Source organism: Glossina fuscipes, unplaced genomic scaffold (genome assembly GCF_014805625.2).
Source record: "Glossina fuscipes isolate IAEA_lab_2018 unplaced genomic scaffold, Yale_Gfus_2 133, whole genome shotgun sequence".
Classification (NCBI taxonomy): Eukaryota; Metazoa; Arthropoda; class Insecta; order Diptera; family Glossinidae; genus Glossina; species Glossina fuscipes.
In genome coordinates, this window is record NW_023998476.1 from 2390081 (window position 1) to 2411467 (window position 21387).

The window sequence follows — 21387 nt, forward strand, 5'->3', positions numbered from 1 at the left end:
TAGGTCTATTTTTTGAATATTTTTTGTGATGAATGATTGAATGATTGAATGATTGAAATAAAGTTGACCTAATTTGAACTACATGGGTCTATTTTTTGGCTTCCCCATAAAAGATATGTCAGGAGTAATAAGCCCTTCAAAAAAAACTTTAATTTGTAATATTTTATGGTAAAAAGGATTCATAGTAGTGTTTCCACAAAAAAATTAAGGGTGGGGAATTTGGATCACATAGATCTATTTATTTGGAGCCCAACATATACGCTCTATTATGAAACGCAAACTTTTATATGGGGAGAAAATCTAACCTCCCAATATACGGGCTTTCAGCAAAATAATGTGTACTTTTTGGTGTATTATTACCAAAACTAGCGAATGACTGCCCTAGGCGATGGTCTTACTTTTTTTTTTTAAGTAAGTTAATAATATAAAAAACAGAAAAAATGATAAGATAATATTACGCGAAAATAGAATTATTTTGAAAATTATCAGGAATTGACAATAACAAAAAAATATTGTCTTTATATCACCAAACAATAGCTTTCAGAATTTAAAAGTTACATTTTAAACTTGTAGTTTGCTTAAATCCTTCTAAGAACTTTCCCTTTTAGCATTAGCAATGTACTCGACCTCAAGCCAATGTATCATAAACTGATCTCGTAAACGAGGTGATTCTATGAGTGTTGTCGTATTACTTCTAATTCTATCAATTCAAATACAAGTTATTTTTGATCGATACTACTCATTAAGCGGGATTTGTGGATAAGCAATTCTTCATACACTATTTCAAAAGAATATTGAAATTCCTAACAGGACATTTTTAAATGGATCTGATAAGAATTTGCATTTTCTAGTAATAGTATAAGTGTTCGCTGATAGGAACGTACACATTTCAATCCTAGATTCGGATTAAGCATTCACTTTTTGGCAACCTTAACAGTTCAGATATACAAGAAAGTAAACCAATAACTATCATAAATGGCCAGAACAAGGAGACAATGACAGCACTACTATCATCCCCAATCATCAGGAAAAATTTTATAACGGGGAAGAGCTAGATTAAAATGTTGCGGTGAGTGATTTAACTAAAGTTACAGAAGCAGACGGGTACATTTATTTTCCCTATGTCAACAATATTTTCATTTTCTGGAGGTTCTTGCTTGCCGGGCAAAAAAAGAGGAACTTTCTTCGGTACGTTGTGACTGGCAATGAAAAGTGGATTTCCCATGACAATCCCAAGCGCAAAAGATCATGAGTTAGTTCTGGAGAGCCGTCTGCATTATGGCCACAAAGTTTTGCTGTGCAGATGATCGGATCAGGACCGTACATTGTATCACAAGCCGCTGAAACCGAATAGAAGAGCTGATGTCTACCAATGCCAATTGAAAGTATGGATCGAAATATTGTGGCAACAATAGTTGTTAACGGACACAAAGTCGTCTTCTTGCATGACAACGCTCGGCCGCATGTTGCACGAGCCGTGTCCTTCACGGTGTATCCCGATAATGTTGCAGCTCGAATGGGAAACTCTGTTCCATCCAATACCAGACATAGCACCTACTGATTACCACTTGTTTAGATCGACACAATATGGCTTGGCCGTCACGCGTTTTCAAAATACTGAAGAAGTGCGAAAAGGTGTCAACGATTGCATCGCTGCCAAACCAACGTCGTCCGTTCGACACGGTTTCGCCGTATCAAAAAATGAAGGGAAATGTGATCAGAAAACGTGGAAGCACCTAATGTTTGTGAATGCATTTTCCTATTGTAAACTATTTAAGCTGCGTAACCATGTGACCTTAATAAACTTTGCAGTTACAGAAGCTTGCAGAAGTAAGAATATTAAATTCGGGTGGGACCGAATCTATCATACCCATCACTCAAACACTAATAAGTTAAGCAAACAGACAGATGGACAGAGGAACATGTGGACATGTTCACGTGCATTCAAGGGTGATAACTGGCCAACAATTTCTACACTTGATGTGGTTTTTGAAGCTTGTTTCCGCGGTATTGAAAAAATAATTAAATTTTGATACGTTATAATATTCATAATATATTGGGTACGGGCGGTCAATTTTTCCCACTTTTGTGCACAAATGTGCATAAAGCATCGCCAATAGAATAGGCTTTCAAATTTTTGTACCTTTATTTGCTATGGTTTATGAATAATGAGCAAAAAACCAATTTTTCATCCCCTTTGAGAAACAGAGGTTGCAGTTAACGTGCTGCTGTGGGCGTGTGCTTCAACGAATTTGACTCATTTTTGCGAGATCTTTCAATGTTTCTGCCAAATTTAAAGTCGACAGCTTCATTTTGGCAGCCAGGAGAATGTTTACAATAGACATCATACAGACGGACGGACAGACATGTTTAAATCGATTTAGGATTTGACGTTGACCAAGAGTGAATATATACTTTGTGCGATCTCTGATACTTCTTTCTGAGCGTTGCAAACGTTTTTATACCTTTACCCTAGCTATTATACTTTACAAAGTATATACACACGCAATAGAAAACTAATACATCATACGACCAAGTTAGGGTGATAAATATGGGTATATACTTTTACTACTAATTTGTTGATTTATTAAACGAATGCACCTTTTTTTTTAAACTTTAATTATTTTGTAAACTTTGAAAAGAATTGACTACTACCGCAAATACAAACTTAATTATATTTTAAAGTACATATCTACATATATATTAAATGTATTTAACTTCCTAGACATGGCATCCGAAATTTCTCAAAGAAAGTTTTTAAACTTATGATAGTTAAAACGAATTAACAGAAAAAAAGAAAAAATAACTTTTCACAAAAAAAAAAGAAAGTAAACAAATTCAAAAACGGTCAGAAATTCTTGAAAACAAAAGCAATAAATATATAAAGACACATTTAAATATCAGATAAATTAACTATAAATATAAACTTAAGAAATAAAAGAGTATAAAATGTATTGCTTTTTAAAAGTGGTCTTACCGTAATAAAAGGTATGCCCAGTCTATAGGACGGAAAGACTTAATGCGAGTTAATCATTAAAAATATGTCATTATAAAGAAAAGGTATTTTTAACTTTAACTTAAAATGAACATAACTTATCTGATTTAAAAACGAGAACCCGGCTTCTCTCAGGGTTGACGCTACTTGATCTACAGTATAAGTATATAGCTTTTAACTTTGTGCTTAAGCGATTAATAAAAAAAATGTGTCACTAAAAATACAAATTAACGTCGAATTATTTTTTACGTATGGATTTGAGATGTTGCTGCAATTGTTCGCACCGTTGACATTCTCTAGTTAGTTGTTTAACAGCGGTCGCATATTGACGTTGTAACTCGATTAGACCTTGCAATTCTTCGGTAAGCATATCACGTCGTCTCTTCTCTTCATTATATTTAGCACGAACTTTCGTTTCCGTCTGTTTGACTCCATGTACAATTGTTTCAAATTGTTTAATAAATTCTTCACGGCCGTGTGAGCTCATCATACCCTCATTGTAGGCTTCACATATGGAATTTAGCAATGATAGTTCTTTTTCCATATAACGTTTTTTATCGTTAAGTGTATTGTAAAACGTGTAATACTGTTTTGTCTCCAAATGCTTAACGCTCACTACATTAATTCATTTTTAATTCATGAAAATTTCAATGCACGACGAATGAGAAACAAAAACAAAGAGAATTAATTAAAATGCTGTTTATATGTAATAACAAAATTTTGTCTAAACAAAGATGACGCCTAAATAGTTCACTCCGATCTTTGATAAGAAATTTTTTTTGCATATTTTATAAAAAAATTTATTATTTTTCAAATTATAAATTCTTTAATCATTAATTTTTCGTTTTCAATAATCCCCAAGTCGTTCTCTGATTAAACTATACATTTTCATAGAAGAATGCACAGAAGAATGCAGTACTCCTATGAAAAAGTTACATTTTATTCAGAATAAGTGTTAAAATAATTTTATAAATTTAAAAGATAATATTCCAAATGATGCGAGATTTTATTCCAACTTCCCATCTATTATTCTTGTTTAGTTGATTGTAAAAAAGATAAACACATTACGCCGATACTCAAATGTATCTAATGCTTTTGACATACTTTTGCCGCCTATGAGCAACTGCCTTTTGCTGTGTTCGGTCAAGTATCTTCAAGCAAAGGAACATAGAAAATGTGTTTGTAAGGAATGAAATAATGGCTGCAGTTCTTTCACCACCAAAGGTGTGAAGGTCGTTTTAGCAAATATAGATTCTGTGAGATGGAAGCAGCCTCAGGCGTTAGTTTCGCCATTACCAGACAGTTTTTTCATTGGATCTAACGTAATTTGACAAAATCCCGAAAAAATGCTCGTGTCGATTGGTACAAGCCAAAGCTTAAGAAGTGCAATGATGGTACTTAAAAACTACTACTGTACTAGATAAGTGTTCTAAGAAAACGAATCAGGGACACTTGGGAACCAGGAAGTAAGCATCACTCGACTCTATTCCCTTCGACCAAATCGCACAACACTTACTCATGCTCGAGGCACATTCATACAAATTTTCTTTTGTTTTTTTTGGAATATTTAGTCATGTAGCAAAAGTGCCTTTAGAGGAACGTACAACGATCAATTATGAATGCTGCACAACCATTTGTTTGCTGGAAGTCTTCGGTTAAATAAGTATCGTTCTTCACCATGACAATGCAAATTCTTAAACATCCTTTTTTTACCCGCCTAATTAAAAAAATCAAAAAATTTGCGCCGCCAGCAGCAACGTTTCATGCGTTCAATAAACATGTTTTGAAAAAAAGCTATGAAAAATAATTTGATCGTATGCAAAAGTACATAGGACATAAAGGAGAGTATTTTAGGAAAAAATAGAGCATGGCATTTAATGTTTTTCCATAAATAAGCTCAAAATATAAATAGCGCCTCACGTACTTGTTGGGCTCAACAACAAACCCATTGTCAGAGTGAAGTCCACAAAAAATCGACAATCCTTACCTATAAAATCAGTTATGCACACATTACGCAAGAATTATGATTATAAACTGAATCGGAAAAGTACTAAAGGAAATCACTTACTTTCATTGTACAATTCATGAAATCGGCGTTGATATTGAGCCAATTCAGTACGATCAGGTATATTATCGAGTTGTCGCTGTATAGCCACAATACCACGATTACGTTTTGCCAACTGTAGTTTCAATGTTCTAATACGTTCCTTTTCTGCGAATATCGCTGCTTCCCGCTCTTCAGGACTTTGGCATGTAAACGCTTCCAATTCTCTATAAATAAACATTAAAAGGAAATTTATACATGAGGTTATAATCAAGATAACTATTAAGAGTAAAATAATAATAAAAAGAAATCCCTTCATAAAAGTATAGCGCTACTTGTTTGGTTAAGTACTAAGATATATTTTCAAGTAAAGGCAAAGAGCGATTCCTACATTCAATTGTGGAACAGATTTACGGTTACAAGTTACATTTTTATTGTTCCCTTACAAAACCCCTTTTTTGTATTCATAAAGCAAAGATAGAGATGGTTTTCGGAAAAAGTTGCAATTTATTCTATCTTACTTGGCTATCGCGTTGGTGATTTGATGGGAGAGTTATTTACTTTAACAGTAGGTATGGACATAAACCAAAAAAAAAAAACACATTGTAACAAGAAATCATTATAAAACGTCAATGTCAGTGAAAAAACGTTCTTCATAAAGTTCTGAAGCTAATAGGCTAATAAAGCTAATAAAAAAAATATTGCGATTGCGCTGGAGCGATAATACACATTTGTCTGTTTTCCAATGGTAGAAATACCAGTACTACAGTAAAACTGGAGAGGAAACGTCAATAGCGAAGAATTTTATAAACAACTTCTGAAATTTCTCCTAAGAGGAAAGTACAATCACTATAAGGATATTCTCCAAGGGAAGACATAATAACGAAAAGGAACGTTCTCTATAAAATTCTTACGCAAGATTTAAATCATTAAATTAAAGTTAAAAATATTTTCAAATTTATATGCTACTCAAATTTATATGCTTACTCAATTTGTTGTTGCAGTTCAGCTAAATCTTTGCGGCAATGCTCCTTGAATTCGGACTCTTCCTTTTTCAAATCATCATGTTGTGTTAATAGTGTTTGCACCTCACTTACTAATCTGGAATTATGCGAAGCTGTAAGGACCAAACTTTTGAAAACATTAAAAAACCTACTCGGTTTTGACTCCTGCTTCCACGTTTTTGTACTCTTCAATTTGTGCTTCCAACTTTTTTTGTTGTGCCACATCCTTTTCCGCTAATTTTTCCTGCTCTTGTAACGATTGTAATAAGTCTTGCAAGTCCGCCTGATTGCGTTCAACTTTGCGTTGCAATGCCGACTTCACGGTCTCTAATGCTGCCAGTTGATTTTGTTCTGTCAACTCTTTCGCATCGATTTGCATTTCTTGCTGAAATTCTCGATAATGTTTCTTAAGAGCTGTACGCAACGTTGTATCTAGCTTTTGTGAGAATCGATTCTGATCTTCCTAGAAATAGAATATTGAAAAAGCTGGATCGATACATTAACGCCAATAATAAGACATATATACCTCATTAATTAAAAAAAGATTTTTTAATAATTTTTCACATTTAAGCTGCAAGAGAACGTAACGGAAAAAAAAAAACTCAAGGTGAGCCCAAAAAATTAAGAAAAAAAAAAACCAAAGATATTTACAAGAGATATATATGATTTTAGAAATTTACTTCCTGACTTGAAGATATATTTTCATCATTTGCAGAATTTTCCTCGCTGACGTGATTGGCCAAAGTCCCATCATATTCCAAAAGCGTCATTTGAACACGCGTTTTCTCGTCTTCGATGGAAAAGTCCTTGCACTGGTAATGTCTAATTGGAGTGTAAATTTGCTGAAAATAATTGTGAGACTATTTTTTCAAAAAAGCAAACACAAAACGATCAAATACTTGTATCCTTTTAATGTAATTAGAAGCAATTCGCATCTTTTCCAAATTCTTTTTGTCACTTTTGTACTGATAATGATTGTGAAATTGACCAACGGCAAATTTTTTTAAACGCAAATTCCTTTCCTCTCTATTCTCTACCTACAGCAAAAAAAAAAAGAAGAAAAAATAAAAAATAATTTCCATTGTCGAAAGATTTCATTTTCATTACCGATTTCTTAACCAGCCATTGTATAACTGGGTGTATACACAAAAATTCTAAACCCTGTATTTGATGAGGCTCAATGTGATAAGGACACTTCATTTGGGGCAGCACGGCTACTATTTTTTCAACCAAAGCTCTGCAATGGCCATGAAGACATTGTAACTTGGTTTTATTATAATCAAACTCAATGAACTCACATCTTTTGACCAATTGTTAGATTTTCGTGGAATAATAAGTCTATATCAATATCATAATCACACATGCATTCGATGCACCAAGTCATACCGCCTACCACTTTATCAAAAGCCGAGAGTCCTTTTATACACGCTCTATAATAACCCGCTTTTATCAAAATATCAAAAGTCTCTTGTTCTTTGATTGTGGCATCGGAATCTTCCCGTCTCTCCACCTGAAATGAATTAAGAAATGAATTACGATCACTAAAAATGGGGAAGACTTTGCCAATGCACTAAATTCACTAAAGATACCTGCACTTCCCGGCCTTCAGCATCGTAACGCGTGGATAATTTAACATTTGATTTGATGAGCTTCGAGAATATTTCGCGATTTGCCATTTTTTTGCATGCGGTTTTAATCTGTTAAATTAAAATTAAGTTATTTAAAATAACTTAATTAGTATTGTGTTCTTCTACGAGAAACCGCTTTTTATAGAAAAGTTTATTATTATAATATTCTCATTCTCTCTATTTTGCCTCAACAATACCATCAGCTGTTAGCACTTTGAACAGAGGTTTACAATGGTTTTCAAAATAATAGCAGTGTTTTTCTGCAACTTTAAGCTTCATAAATAATGGCGCGATTTGCTTTAGAAGATGTAAATTTTTTAACAAAGTGAAATTTGACTACCAAAAAGAACTTGTAGCGTCCAGCGAATAAACCTACCAACACTAAACCCAATGGCAATAATTTAACTAAATGTGTTGTGTATGATTCTCTATGCGAGAGTTCTCTATGAAGGTGGTCAACGATCGAAAGTGCTTAGTTTCTTGCTACATTTCTTGATTGGAATGTTAAATCAAAATTCGAGTATAGACTTATTGTACTTATAGCATTATCTGATTTTTATACCTTAAGTTTACGACGCCTGGGACTTAAGATAGACCAACCATTCGCTGCATCTGTAGACTCAATCACTTTTAACCTTGATCTCAGCTTGTCTGTCCGTCTGTCTGTCTAGTTTTCTTGTGTTCAACTACAGGTAACAATTTTGAAGAAATTTAGTACGGGAAAGTATTTTGGTCCGAGGAGGCACACTATTGAAAATGGTTCGCATCGAACCACCTTTGCAATCACTTCTTATAAACGGCCTTATTTCGATAAATCGTGACAGGAATACTTGTATGAAGAGAAATGACAGATAGCCGGCACAATCCGATCGGTATTACACGTTTGCTGACCAAGAACTCAGTACTCAGTACAACTTCTCGCCATACCGTGTTTATAAAAGCTTGCTTGTGTTTTAATTTCGATACTTTTCTGAAAAGAAAAGAGCGCATTTTTAGTAAAAAAGAAGAACGCATAGACGCCTGTAACAATACGTTCATAAAATTTTTTTATTATTTTTTCAATGATCTATTCAGTTTAATTACTATCCTTCTCCTCCTGTCTCTCTGTATGTCTCTTTACTTTGTACTCTGATTTTCTTATATTTTGTATTCGGTTAATGATTTTGATCGGGTGATAATTACGAAAATTGCAGTTGTATTTGAAGACAATTCTAAAGTTTCAGTCCACGTTTATAAACACAATTTTTATTTCTACAGCAAAAGATTTGTATATTAAAGAGGTGAGTATTTATTAAGTTTTCTTGTCATTTGTAACCATTTTCTCTAGGACAAATGCATCTGTTGACTCAATGCATTTGTAATAATGTTTATGAGTTTCAACAATTGCAAAACCAAATTTCTTATAGAAATCTAAAGCGCCATCGTTATTAATTTGAACATGTCTGCAACAATAACACGAATTATTTACAAGATACTTGGGTAAATAATTATAAAATACTTACAAGAAAATGCTATCAAAATTTCCGTCATTTTCTACATAGTTGAGAATATATAGAAACATTACAGTTCCTATACCTAACCGTCGATAGGGCAGTAAACATCCAAGTGTCATAATGTATAAACGCCTCTTGTTTTCTGTTGTGTCAATTCGCCAGCATATAAGGCATCGTTATCGTTATAGGTGATGGGAAAGATGACAGTGTTCAATTTTTTTAACAATTTAATATTGTGAGGAGTAACATCTCCTAATTCTATGCGGGATCTGTGAGAAAAAAAAATTCTTTTCAAATTAAGTTTATTGCACAATGAGCTAATGATGCGACTCGACCTAGTCATTTCGTTCCAGTTATCACAGTTTATTACAGTAATTTCTTTAATAATTTGAAGCAATGACTTAACAATTAAATCAGCTGTAGCTATACTATTTTTATTCATTTAAATACTCAGCGAACTCTTTCAAATGAAAGGCGAGACTTTCTATTTAATTTTTTCAAAACCGATCATATGGTAACATTGTGTAAAAAAAATAGTATTAACAAAGAAAATATATAAATACGATTCGACATATGAAGGTGCAAAGTTTTGACTCCGGAACATATTGATCGATTCAGAACCATTTTCTGAATCATTTCTGAATGCATCAAAGCTTGTCTGTGCGTCTGTATCTTGCATGTATCTTTGTGTTCAATGTATTTCGCAATTTTTGACAATCGCTACTGAAAATGGATTAGAACGGGCCACTTTTTCGCACACTCCTAATATAACGCCTTGTTTTGATAAGTCGTTACATGAAAAAATAGTGTAATTTTTAGAATTTCGCGACAAAAATCGCTTAGTAATAGTATTTCGGCATCCTAAATTTGTTTGAGAAATTTGAATCGGTTGGTCAATTTTTTCACATTCTTATCATATAAGCTTTCGTATGCAACTTGAATCATTATATGCTAAAAAGATATAAGTTCCAATGTTTCGTGGTGAAAACTGAATCCAACATATATAAGGGCTTGTCATTAAATCATATATACCGGTTTCGAAGAACAATGTGCACAACCGAAAAGTGAATTTATGGACTAACTAAGACGTCAAATTATCGATTACAGAGCCTCGACTTAAGTCAAGTGCAGAAAAGACATCCTAGTAGAAAGCTTCTCGCATGCAACACAATTTAGTTGAAAAATCATGTGTCTGCAATAAACCCAGTTTCTATGAAATTCGAGTGCCGTTGTTGGATGCAAATATATTCGTATACACGCCTTCTTAAAACGAGAAATTCAAAAGTTAATTAGACAATTATTCTTAAACTTATGAACGAAACTTATGAGAAAGGAAATCTACTGTGTCAATTTGTTTTTTGTAAATAAAAAGTTGTTTAGATGTATTTGATCTTTGCTCTAAACCGAATGAATGAAATGGAATGTGAGGTGATCTTGATTTATAGCAGACTATAAAAATATTATAGTTTTGTTATTGCTTTGTTGTTGCACTGTTTCTAAGTAAACTTACTAAATCGCATGCAAAGGATTGTGGCTAACAACACAAATATTGCGGGTTGAAAATTCAAGTGCGATAAAGTTTTCAATATCAGCGAGCATGTGATCTAAGTTATCCGGCGGCCTTTAAGTCCATATTTCGTAACTTTATTTACAAAATATATAGACAATATATAAATAAAATAAAGGTATTAAGAACGCCTTTAATTTATCAGTTAGAAATTTCCGTGCCCAACTACATTGACCGTAGACAGCCTCAAGATTATTTTGATCATAATTTATGCCAGCTAAAGTAGCAGCGCAGTATCTACGATTTTTATCACGTTTAATTTGCATCGTTGTGCAGGACGTCATTGTCACTACAACATATTTGGTGTCAACACCATCCGTGAAATGAAGTCAAGATCAGACTGATTTTCTGTAGCATGTAAAAAAGAAAGTCACATAGTTCGTTTTGGTCCTACACGTAATTTAAAATACCCATTCTATCTGCCTATATTAGTATGTTTTTATATTTTATCTATATATAGTAGAATATTTTTTATATCACGCTGGTGTAATTATATAGTTATGTAGGTCATTGTTCTACCTATATACTATATCCGTATAATACTTAAATATAGTTGTGTAGTTATTTACATTATTCGATATTTAACGTTATTTAAAAATGGCAGACTTAAAATCGCTTGTACGAGACTAGCCAATAAGGTGCCGCCGTACGAAGGGACGTGCGAATACCGCATATATTTTATTTTATTTTTTATTTTATTTTATTTTTTATTTATTTATTTATTTATTCCACTTATACAAGAAACTCAACTAAAACAAAATGGCAGTCGAGTTCAAATGACTCTAAAGTAAATCTTAAAATTATTTAATAATAAAACTTAGTATAAGTACAATAAAACAAATAAGGAGGAAAAAAAAAGAAAAAAAAAAAAAAGCATGTACACAATTAGCATAGAGCCACGCCCACAACCGATACAGGACCAAATTGCAAGTGAACCCCTAAGCCATCGCAAACATGCATAAGCTTGGCAACCGATAATTGTTAACAACAAATTAATTTTCGACTCATAATGACAAAATCTAAGGTTAAATCAGTTTAAGTACGACATAGGTAAATCGCGCTTGTTGAGCAATATTGCTTTAATGGACTTTAAAGAGTCCGTTAATGAGAATAGATGATAGACATCATTTAGGTTCTTGCAAACAACTCTGAGCGGGTTAAACAGTTCAAAGTTATATTTGCATTGACTAAGCTTTATCAACATAAAGTACCTAGAGAAGCGATTAGGGACATTAAAGCAAATCTCACGAAGTAATGCGGGCGAATCAATTGCACCATTTATTAATTTGATTAGGAAGGAAACCCCAAGAACAAATCTACGTTTCTCGAGTGACGGTAAGGATAACAGAAGCAACCTATCTTCATAGGGTGGAAGAGGGGAAATCGGGTCCCAACCCAAATTCCTAAGTGCAAACAGCAAGAATTGCTTTTGTATAGATTCAATTGAACCAACGTAGCATCTATATGAAGGAGACCACACAACAGAGGCATACTCAAGAATAGGTCTAACCAAACACGTGTAAAGCCTTTTAGTAATATAAGGATCATCAAGCTCTTTGGACCACCTCTTTATAAAACCAAGAGCGGACCTAGCTTTGCTTAACGAGGACTCAATATGCAAATTGAAACGTAACCTATAATCGAACGCCTAAATCAATGAACGAATCGACGTCTTCCAACCTGTGCGAATCAATGAAGTATTGGGTACTAAACGACTTCCTTCTTAAGAAAGAAAGCTTCTTACATTTATTTAGATTTAGCTTCAGAAGATTGAGGGAGCACCATGCAACCAAATTGTTCAAATCACTTTGAAGATGATGTGATTGCGATTCTACGGAAAAAGAAGTAAACAGTTTCACATCATCAGCATACATTAAAATCTTACTGAATTTAATCACGGAGGGCAAATCATTGATGTAAAGATTAAATAAAATAGGACCCAAGTGGCTACCTTGAGGTACGCCAGACGTCACGGGAAATTCATCCGAGGTAATGAGGTTAAACAAAACCCTGAATGATCTACCATACAGATAAGAGCTTAACCATTCAACTAAGAAGAGAGGAAAGCCAGAGGTCTGGATTTTAAATCTAAGAAGTCTATGATTAACCATATCAAACGCCTTGCTAAAGTCAGTGTAAATGACATCAGTGCGAAAACCACTAGAAAAAGCCTTGAAAACATGAGAAGTAAACTCCAACAGATTGGTCACCGTAGATCTTCCCTTTCGAAAACCATGCTGGAAAGGAGAAATATACAATTTCATGGAAAAGGCTATATGCTGAGCCACAATTCGCTCGAACAGTTTAGGTAAGACACTCAACTTGGCGATGCCTCTGTAGTTCTCTACAAGTTGCCTACTACCACTTTTGTGAATAGGAATAAGGAAAGAAGTCTTCCAACACAAAGGGAAAACACCTAAATTCAAAGACTTATTAAAAATCTTTGAGATAACATCACAAAGCTCGCCAGCACAAGATATAAGTACACATGAGGGGATGCCATCGGGTCCAGGCGAGCAATTATATTTCAGAGAGTTCAATCCTTCAAAAACGTCATTTTCCGATATAACAAAGTTAGGAATTGAAACCGAATTAGAAATCGAATATGGATAATTTTCCGATAAATCAAAATTGGCAGTTGAAAAGTTCTGTCGGAAGTATTCCGCAAAGAGATTTGAGGATTCAAAATCATCCGAGGACTCGGAGCCATTAAAAGACACAAACGACGGGTTTATGGAGATTTTTCTTTTGGAATTAACGAACTTAAAAAAGTATTTAGGGTTAGCAAACAAGGAGGATTTAACAAACTGAAGGTATCTGCAGTAGTATTGGCGGTTGAGGGAATTAAATTTATGCCTTGCAACAGAGTAAGCGAAATAGTCGAAAGAAGAACCACTTTTCGAAAATTTTTTGAACAACTTGTTTTTCCTATTCTTGTAGTATTTAATTGTCTTATTAAACCACGGGGGATCCTTACTTCGAGGACGGGACTGCTTGATCGGAACGGATGCAGAAATAGCTTGATTTAATACATTGTAGAACGACGACAGTAAGCTATCAATGCTTCCCTCTGAGAAATCGAGCACAAAATGAGAAAGATGAGATTTTAGTATGGAAACATTGATTTTATGAAAATCATAACGTTGATATGAAAAATTTGAATTTGGAACGTTATAGAGGTTCAACGAACCAACATACTTGTAATGAAAGGAAACACCCAATGCTGGATGATATGGATCCTCAGGTAAACTAAACGGAAGACAACGATTAACGCAAACCTCAGGAAAATTTGCAAAGCAGAGATCAAGAAATCTCCCATTACAATTAGGGGTACCATTGTATTGAACTAAATTATTATCAAATAATTCATTGAAGAACACAACGGCTTTATCAGATGTTGAGGAAGGAATCAAACAGCCAGAACTATCACTGTAAAATCAATTGACTTGAGGCAAGTTGAAGTCACCCAACGCAAGGACTATATCGGTAGATTTAGATTGCTTGGCCACTTCACAAATGAGGGCGCCTGTTTCTTATATACAGAGATATCCGAATTTGGGGGAATATATATGTGAACTGACTTGTCCTTAATGTGGCTAAATTAGCGATTGGCCTTGTCAATCGGAATCTTTGACATCTATGTAACTACGCACACTTTTAATATATAAGAGATTTGATTACAAAAATGAGGAATGGTAGGAGTTTTATTTAAGTCAGAGAATAGGGAAGAAAATATACCGGAGGTAAAAACGCCTGAGTGATCCACTGAGTCTACAACAGCATTATTAATTCGGGTAGGAATTCTTCTAAAGAACGGGGGAAAATTCGCATCCTCACAACCAGCTACAATAAAAACTAAGGTAAGTATCAAAACTAATACTGTGTTCATACACAGGAGGCTGAAAAGTCATTCAGAATAATCTAACCAAACTAAATTATATTGTCTAAGTGTAGTAATTAAACTTAAGTAACCTATAACATCGCGTTTAATGGGTGCTTTACTATAAATTGTAAGTTTAGTAGAATACTACAAACAAAGACGACGTATTTGGGATGGATTTTGGTCTAAGTTGTTTTGCTTTTTCTTATTGGTGCTAGAGATTTTGACTTCATTGTGCATAATTTAAGGTGAATTGTATACTTGGTTTGTATATGGAAATAATATATATCCCGAAAATTATTATGAGCTAAAATAATGTATTCGGTGAGCGATACGCTTATATGCAGGAATACAATTGATTGAATAAGAAGAGAATAAAATGTTACTGGTGTGCAATTACATTTCAAAAAAAATCTACTTTTTTATTAATGGAATTCAAAAAAAAATCTACAATGCTTATTTTTGTACATGCAGCGCATCAAAATATGCTTAATATTGAATGCACTCTGTCTTGCAAAAATATAATGAATAGTTGTCGCCCTGTATAAGTTAAAACTATGCAACTTTATTATTGTTTATTTCTTTTACTTCTGGTAGGCTAACGGATTGTACACACGTGATAATTTTTGGTCAATAACAAAAAAATTGCTGATAAATAATGGACAAACCAGTTGTCTGTGCTCGCGTTATAAAAGTTTTGGGGCGCACCGGCTCCCAAGGCCAATGTACACAGGTAAAGGTAGAATTTATAGGAGAACAAAACCGTCAAATTATTCGCAATGTGAAAGGGCCTGTGCGGGAAGGTGATATTTTGACTTTACTAGAGTCAGAGCGCGAAGCAAGAAGATTGCGATAAATGGAATGTGTTGACGATTGTTGTAAAAGTGAGTATAGTCTAAATATGGATATATAAGCCACAAATCTATTGGCTTAGTCTATCTCCACTCAACAAACCAAACAAAAACAAGGAAAAATATATATATATATTGAACAGAGATGGACTAAGCCAATAGATTTGTGACTTATATGTCCATGGAAAAATATATAGTCTAAATATCACAAATACCCAGAACAATCAATTTTGTTCCGTTTTTTTTTCTTACAGACTTTTCAACCTATGTATAATTTTTCGTTTTCAATTTGAATGCGCAAGCAATCAGCAAATAAATTTGATATCTTCTTAAAACTTGAACGCTTGAAATTTCATTACATGCAATATTTTAGTGGTAACTATTCGTGTGAATTGACGACATACCGCACCGTACCGATTGCAGGAAGTATCGCGCATTTACGGAACCAGAATTTTTCTTGTGCAAGAAAATCCGTGAATTGTGAGCTGCATATTATGCATATTATGCGTTTTGAGTAAATTTCATGCGCTCTGTGCGCTATGAGTAAATACAAGCAGGAAATTCTCGATAGCCTTCAAAGTCGAATATCATTTTCAGGTACCAAGCAAAATTTGAGTGAAGATCAGATATTTATAAAAATCTCGTATATGGGATTAAAACAGTGATCAGGTGTTGCGTTAGAAGGAAAGCGAAACGCAAGTTATTGGCACTGCTTATACGATAGACAAAAATCTACATGATAAATTAGATTTTGTTTGTAAAATTGCTACATCATCGCCCATAGAACACGCATTCAAACCTTTCTATCCTTATCTGTTATAATTTATTAGTAATGACAAAAACGATTTTTCATTCCTTTTGAAAAACAGAGGCGTCCTCAGTTTACGTGATGCTGCGTGCGTATCGTTCGACAGGTTTGGCCCCTTTTCAATGCCAAGCTGCATGAGAATATTTCAAATGTTTTGCCAAATTTGAAGACGATGGGTTCATTTTTGCGACCAAAAGGGAGTTTACAACAAAAATTACAAAGACGGACATACTTAAATTGGTTTAAAACTTGACGCCGATGAAAAATATATATACTTTGTTGGGTCTCTAATGCTTCTTTCTGGACGATACAAACGTTTTAACAAAATTAATATACCTCTCATCTGCCATCGATATAAAGTAAATTAAAAAATTATAGTTCATTGTTTATGTTTTCTTTACAATTATAGTCCTAACGTTTTAGTCCGTGTAAGGACGTTTTATTTTTCATAATATATAAAATCTCCAATGACAACAGAATCCACAAGCAAGCATGTTTGTTCTTAAATTTTCTAAAGTGAGCACAGATTAAGCTTTTTTATCTTTCTTTTCTAAATGGCCATTACTATGAACATGATTCGACGAGTTTAGTGATGTTTTGCGTAAAGTTTTTTGTAGAACATGTGCATCCGCGGGTTCAATGCGTTTATAGTAATGTTTTTTAGTTTCAACAATTTCAAAACCAAATTTCTTATAAAACTCAATAGCACCATCATTGTTAACTTGAACATGTCTATAGCAAAAACACAAATTATTTACAATGTACTTTAATAAATAGTTGTAAAGTACTTACAAAAAAATGCTATCAAAATTTCCGTCATTTTCTACATAGTTGAGGATATGCTGAAACATGACAGTTCCTATGCCTAAGCGCCGATAGGGCGATAAACATCCCAGCGTCATAATGTATAAACGTCTTTGGTTGTCGGATGTATCAATGCGACAGCAAACAGCGCCTACCACAATATCATTATAATAGGCTAACTTTGCCAATTCTCCAGCATCCAAAACATCAACGTAAAATTTATCGTTATAGGAGACGGGGAATACGACAGTATTTAATTTTCTTAATTGCTTAATATTGTGAGGTGTAACATCTCCTAGTTCTATGCTGGTCCTGTAGAATAATTTAAACATATGTAAATAAAGGCAATCGCAATGCAATTTGCAGGAGGAATATGTAATGCATACCTGGTCATTTTGTTTAATATCCCGCAACCAATTGTAATAAACTTATGAATAATTTAAACTAATATTTTAAAAAGTAAATTCAATCACGACTGTGTTTCTTTGCTTAACAAGTCACTCACACACAGATTATTACTGTCCTTCAAAGAAAATGCGGACTTGGGCAAGTTAAGTTTCTTCTTCTTCTTGACAGACAGTGTTGTCAGATGGATGCAGATATAGATATGTAGAAATTGTAAACAATATAAATATCAAACAGATCTTTAATATATTTTTCTAAGTTAGCTGTAATGCGCTGTAAAATTGGAAAACATTATTATCATCCAATAAATGCAACTCAATCACTGATCAAGAACGATGACAGTTTTACAATTACAACTCCAGGTTATCTGGCAATGTTGGCGATACTTTATCGAAAATAATAAAATTGACAACTAAGCAGCTGCTCTCTTAGTTGTAAAACATTTTGTTTATTATTTAATACATTTGGTAATAGTTCTTCTTTTTTTTGAAGTTTTTAATAAGAAGGAAATTTTTGTTCTCATTAATTTTCGTATGCAAAAACAAATAAGTGCTTGTGTAAAAAAGAATTTTAAACATGTTAATGTGAATGTTTGAATTTTGAATGAAGTACTAGCTGACTGATTTTAACAATGTCGTCAACCCTTCGGGATAAATTGCCGCCACGACGAAAGGGATTATCTAAACCATAGTCGGTGCTTTGCCGCCGATCGCAGCCTGCTATCGGCCTCCTTGTAATGTCCTCAAAATTATGATTAAAATTACTTAACGAATTACATAGTGTTTCCGTATTTTGTTTAAATATTTGGGAGTGTAAATATCTTACTGTTTCCTACTTTGATAAGATGACACACGCACTACTGGACATTCATATTCCTCTTAAACTTCAATACCACTGTCGCCCGTACTGACAATAGCGTGTCTAATTGCAAGTTGCCGTCACAGCCACATTCCATATTTGGTTATATACGTTACGATAAAGGAGTTGGCTTTTCAAAAACCAACGTTTCAATCATGGAATCTTTTGAGAAACCAAACGACGCCCTTTTCAGGCCGTCTGTTTTTGGCCCCAATTTAGTAAGTTTCGTTGTATCGTTTGATGAGGATTATGAACAGTTATCATTTTATCAATATTAGAAGCGTTGCACAAAGGTATCTAATTTTTAGTCAACTCGGCGACTCATCTGTTTTGTGATTTGCTAACTGACAGCAGAGGAACATTTATTTTTACTATTTATATTTTTACATTTATTATTTACTATTTTTATTTTGCGTTTATAAGCTATGATTAGAATATATTTTAACTGAAAATGATTGTAAACATCAATATTGGTCTACTGGGTCATGTAGACTCAGGCAAAACATCATTGGCTAAAGCCTTAAGTACAATTTCCAGTACCGCAGCTTTTGATAAAAATCCTCAATCGAAAGAACGCGGCATTACATTGGATTTAGGCTTCAGTGCTATCGTATTAGAAGCTCCAGCTCAACTGAAATCGCAAGACGAGCAAATTAAACAATTGCAACTCACATTTGTTGATTGTCCAGGGCACGCTAGTCTAATTAGAACCATAATAGGAGGTAAATATTAAAACTCCCACATTTGCCTCGTATGTAACTAAAATAAAATTTTGTTAAAGGTGCACAAATTATTGATTTGATGCTCTTGGTAATTGACGTTCAAAAAGGTGTGCAAACACAAACGGCTGAATGTGTAGTAATAGGAGGACTTTTGAAGCGTAAACTTATCGTTGTTATTAACAAAATTGATTTAGTAGAAACGCAGCAGCAAACTATTGTTTTAACCAAATTGGAGAAGAAATTACGAAAGGCTTTAATAGCTGCAAGTTTTACTGAAAATTTTCCAATATTTCGTGTATCGGCTCAAAATGGGCAGGGAATTCAAGAATTATTGAATGGTATGAAAAACGAAATACATATACCGGTGCGTCTGCCGGAGAAACCCTTGGTAATGTATGTCGATCATTGTTTTTCAATTAGAGGGCAAGGTAGTTACAAAAGCTGTGTTCGAACTAATTTAAAACTATTTACGATTTGTTTTATTTCGTTTTTGTTAGGTACTATTTGTACTGGTACTATTGTGCAGGGGCAACTTAAAATCAATGATTTTATTGAATTGCCTGCCGTAGGGGAACAATGTAAGGTGAAATCTTTACAAATGTTTAAAAAACCGGTACAAAGTGCTGTTATGGGTGACCGGGTGGGAGTTTGTGTTACACAATTCAATGCTAAACAATTGGAAAGAGGGGTTCTTTGTCAGCCTGGCTATTTGCAAGCGGTCTATGCTGCCGTAATATTACTCGAACATGTAAAGTATTATAAACTTGCTTTAAAGTCTAAAAGTAAATTCCATGTAAGCGTAGGACATGATACTGTAATGGCACGAATCATCTTATTTAGAAGTCTTACAAATCAACGCGAATTCAATATCAACGAAGAATATGAATACATTGATGAAATAGGACCATCAGAAATACAACCCAGTCAAGATGAATGCAGCGTTTTTACATTATTGGAATTTGAAAGACCTGTCTATGCAATTTCTAATGGAATTCTAATTGCTTCGAAATTGGATTTAGATGCCCATTGCAATTGCTGCCGTTTGGCTTTTTGGGGTAATATGCAGTGGTGCAGCTCGTCCACGAACTACTTAAACGAACAATTAATGCTATGGAGGATTTTTAAAAACAAACAAAGACAAGGAAACGTACACAGGCTTGTGAATTCTCAAGAAATAATTGTACAAAATTTATTTAGAAAAGATAACAATCGGGAACTATTCATTGGAAAACATGTTCAACTTTCAACTGGTGAGACGGGCATCATCGCAAGTACTTTTGGCCAGACTTCAAAGGTAAAAATAACGTTTTCGGAGTGTCTTAAAAGGGAAACTTTGAAAATCCTAAAAGAAGGCGGAGCAAATAATATTTTAGTGATACTAAAGTATAAAAAATATACTTTTAATAAAAATGCTGGTTTATGTCAATAATATCAATAAATGTTTTCACGAAATTATACAAATCACAGCAATATTATCCATAATTGGTAGACTATTCAGAATCAGGAAGTTTTAAAATCGACTTAATACTGTCTGTTGAGTAAGAAAAATACATTTGCAAAAGTAGCTACATTTGTTCCTAGACATGGAAGCACAAGTATTGAAAACTTTTCTAGAGTTTGAAGTCTGATGTTAAACAGTCAATTCTTAAAATCTTTGCACAAAAAATCATACGCACATACGTTTTATGTTTTATGTCAAGTGCGGTAGGCTTTTTAATAAAAGCCAAAAGCCTTAGGTGCTAGTGTTTTAAGACTTCAGTCTTAGAATTTATTCTCTGGCTAAATTTATAACAATAATAATAATAATAATAATATGTTTCATGTCAATAACGTAATTAGTAATTAGTTTGCCTATTTACAATGCTAACGTATACTATACATAGTACGACCGATGTAACAAGAGAATGGATCTTCGTTCGTATCTTGCAATCAAATAGCAATCTTAAAAAATCGAAACAAATTGATTTATACTTCTTATTATACCTGACCTATACGTGCCTTACTTGTCATAGATCAGAGCGGCAATCACTCGATCAGTCGATCTGGCCATGCCAGTTGATATATTCAACATAAATTCTCAAAAGTGTATAATCATATATTATAGTTTCACTTCTCTGGCTAATGCACTGCTTAAAAAAAAGTAAGCTTTCCACAGTGAGTCACAGCGTACCATACGCTACCCTACATTATTTATATAACGACTATTTATAGTAAGACGTTGCTTGCGAAGGGGTCGAAAAATAGTGGATTACAATAGCGTTGGTCCGTAGTGCAAAATAAATCTGTCTACCAAATTTCATTAGAATATCTCAAAAATTGTGGTCTTAG

At 33.7% G+C, this 21387-nt stretch overlaps 4 protein-coding genes and 1 pseudogene across 9 annotated transcripts; 2 read left to right on the forward strand and 3 right to left on the reverse strand.

The window, feature by feature from the left end:
• Positions 1-3104: 3104 nt before the first annotated feature.
• Positions 3105-7830, reverse strand: LOC119640920 (coiled-coil domain-containing protein 93). Of its 2 annotated transcripts, XM_038039273.1 has the most exons (10): positions 7633-7830; positions 7342-7553; positions 7151-7280; positions 6943-7080; positions 6724-6885; positions 6570-6614; positions 6196-6506; positions 6027-6140; positions 5064-5266; positions 3105-3610 (listed from the first exon to the last, which is right to left on the reverse strand). In XM_038039273.1, the coding sequence occupies exons 1-10, from the start codon at positions 7717-7719 to the stop codon at positions 3234-3236; spliced, it is 1779 nt and encodes a 592-aa protein (XP_037895201.1). In that variant the 5' UTR covers positions 7720-7830; the 3' UTR covers positions 3105-3233. The 2 variants fall into 2 exon arrangements, with proteins under 2 accessions (XP_037895201.1, XP_037895202.1); XM_038039274.1 differs by lacking the exon at positions 6570-6614.
• Positions 7831-8962: 1132 nt separating this feature from the next.
• LOC119641028 lies at positions 8963-9507 on the reverse strand (annotated as a pseudogene).
• Positions 9508-14323: 4816 nt separating this feature from the next.
• On the forward strand, positions 14324-16482 carry LOC119640949 (40S ribosomal protein S28). 2 transcript variants are annotated; one of them, XM_038039329.1, is made up of 3 exons: positions 14324-14591; positions 15209-15495; positions 15717-16482. In XM_038039329.1, the coding sequence occupies exon 2, from the start codon at positions 15270-15272 to the stop codon at positions 15465-15467; it is 198 nt and encodes a 65-aa protein (XP_037895257.1). In that variant the 5' UTR covers positions 14324-14591; positions 15209-15269; the 3' UTR covers positions 15468-15495; positions 15717-16482. The 2 variants fall into 2 exon arrangements, with proteins under 2 accessions (XP_037895257.1, XP_037895256.1); XM_038039328.1 differs by lacking the exon at positions 14324-14591 and having other exon boundaries at positions 15197-15495.
• Positions 16477-17706, reverse strand: LOC119640948 (probable N-acetyltransferase san). 2 transcript variants are annotated; one of them, XM_038039327.1, is made up of 3 exons: positions 17461-17706; positions 17063-17386; positions 16477-17002 (listed from the first exon to the last, which is right to left on the reverse strand). In XM_038039327.1, the coding sequence occupies exons 1-3, from the start codon at positions 17466-17468 to the stop codon at positions 16798-16800; spliced, it is 537 nt and encodes a 178-aa protein (XP_037895255.1). In that variant the 5' UTR covers positions 17469-17706; the 3' UTR covers positions 16477-16797. The 2 variants fall into 2 exon arrangements, with proteins under 2 accessions (XP_037895255.1, XP_037895254.1); XM_038039326.1 differs by lacking the exon at positions 17461-17706 and having other exon boundaries at positions 17063-17406.
• A 71-nt stretch (positions 17707-17777) lies between these two features.
• LOC119640947 (selenocysteine-specific elongation factor) lies at positions 17778-20488 on the forward strand. Of its 3 annotated transcripts, none has more exons than XM_038039324.1 (4): positions 17778-18212; positions 18761-19059; positions 19119-19487; positions 19557-20488. In XM_038039324.1, exons 2-4 carry the CDS (start codon positions 18789-18791, stop codon positions 20486-20488), a joined length of 1572 nt encoding a protein of 523 aa, XP_037895252.1. In that variant the 5' UTR covers positions 17778-18212; positions 18761-18788. The 3 variants fall into 3 exon arrangements, with proteins under 3 accessions (XP_037895252.1, XP_037895251.1, XP_037895253.1); XM_038039325.1 differs by having other exon boundaries at positions 17874-17946; positions 18760-19059; XM_038039323.1 differs by having other exon boundaries at positions 17778-19059.
• The last annotated feature ends 899 nt before the right edge of the window (positions 20489-21387 follow it).

Bases quoted from the DNA above. Each gene is read 5' to 3' on its own strand.
- LOC119640947 (XM_038039323.1), top strand. From the start codon at position 18,789: ATGATTGTAAACATCAATATTGGTCTACTGGGTCATGTAGACTCAGGC. The intron at 19,060-19,118 runs GTAAATATTAAA...ATTTTGTTAAAG, and splicing joins AATTAGAACCATAATAGGAG to GTGCACAAATTATTGATTTG. The intron at 19,488-19,556 runs GTAGTTACAAAA...CGTTTTTGTTAG, and splicing joins TTTTTCAATTAGAGGGCAAG to GTACTATTTGTACTGGTACT.
- LOC119640948 (XM_038039326.1), bottom strand. From the start codon at position 17,406: ATGTTTAAATTATTCTACAGGACCAGCATAGAACTAGGAGATGTTACA. The intron at 17,003-17,062 runs GTAAGTACTTTA...TTTTTGCTATAG, and splicing joins AATTTTGATAGCATTTTTTT to ACATGTTCAAGTTAACAATG.
- LOC119640920 (XM_038039273.1), bottom strand. From the start codon at position 7,719: ATGGCAAATCGCGAAATATTCTCGAAGCTCATCAAATCAAATGTTAAA. The intron at 7,081-7,150 runs GTAATGAAAATG...TTTTTGCTGTAG, and splicing joins AATGGCTGGTTAAGAAATCG to GTAGAGAATAGAGAGGAAAG. The intron at 6,615-6,723 runs GTAAATTTCTAA...GTTCTCTTGCAG, and splicing joins ATATATCTTCAAGTCAGGAA to CTTAAATGTGAAAAATTATT.
- LOC119640949 (XM_038039329.1), top strand. From the start codon at position 15,270: ATGGACAAACCAGTTGTCTGTGCTCGCGTTATAAAAGTTTTGGGGCGC.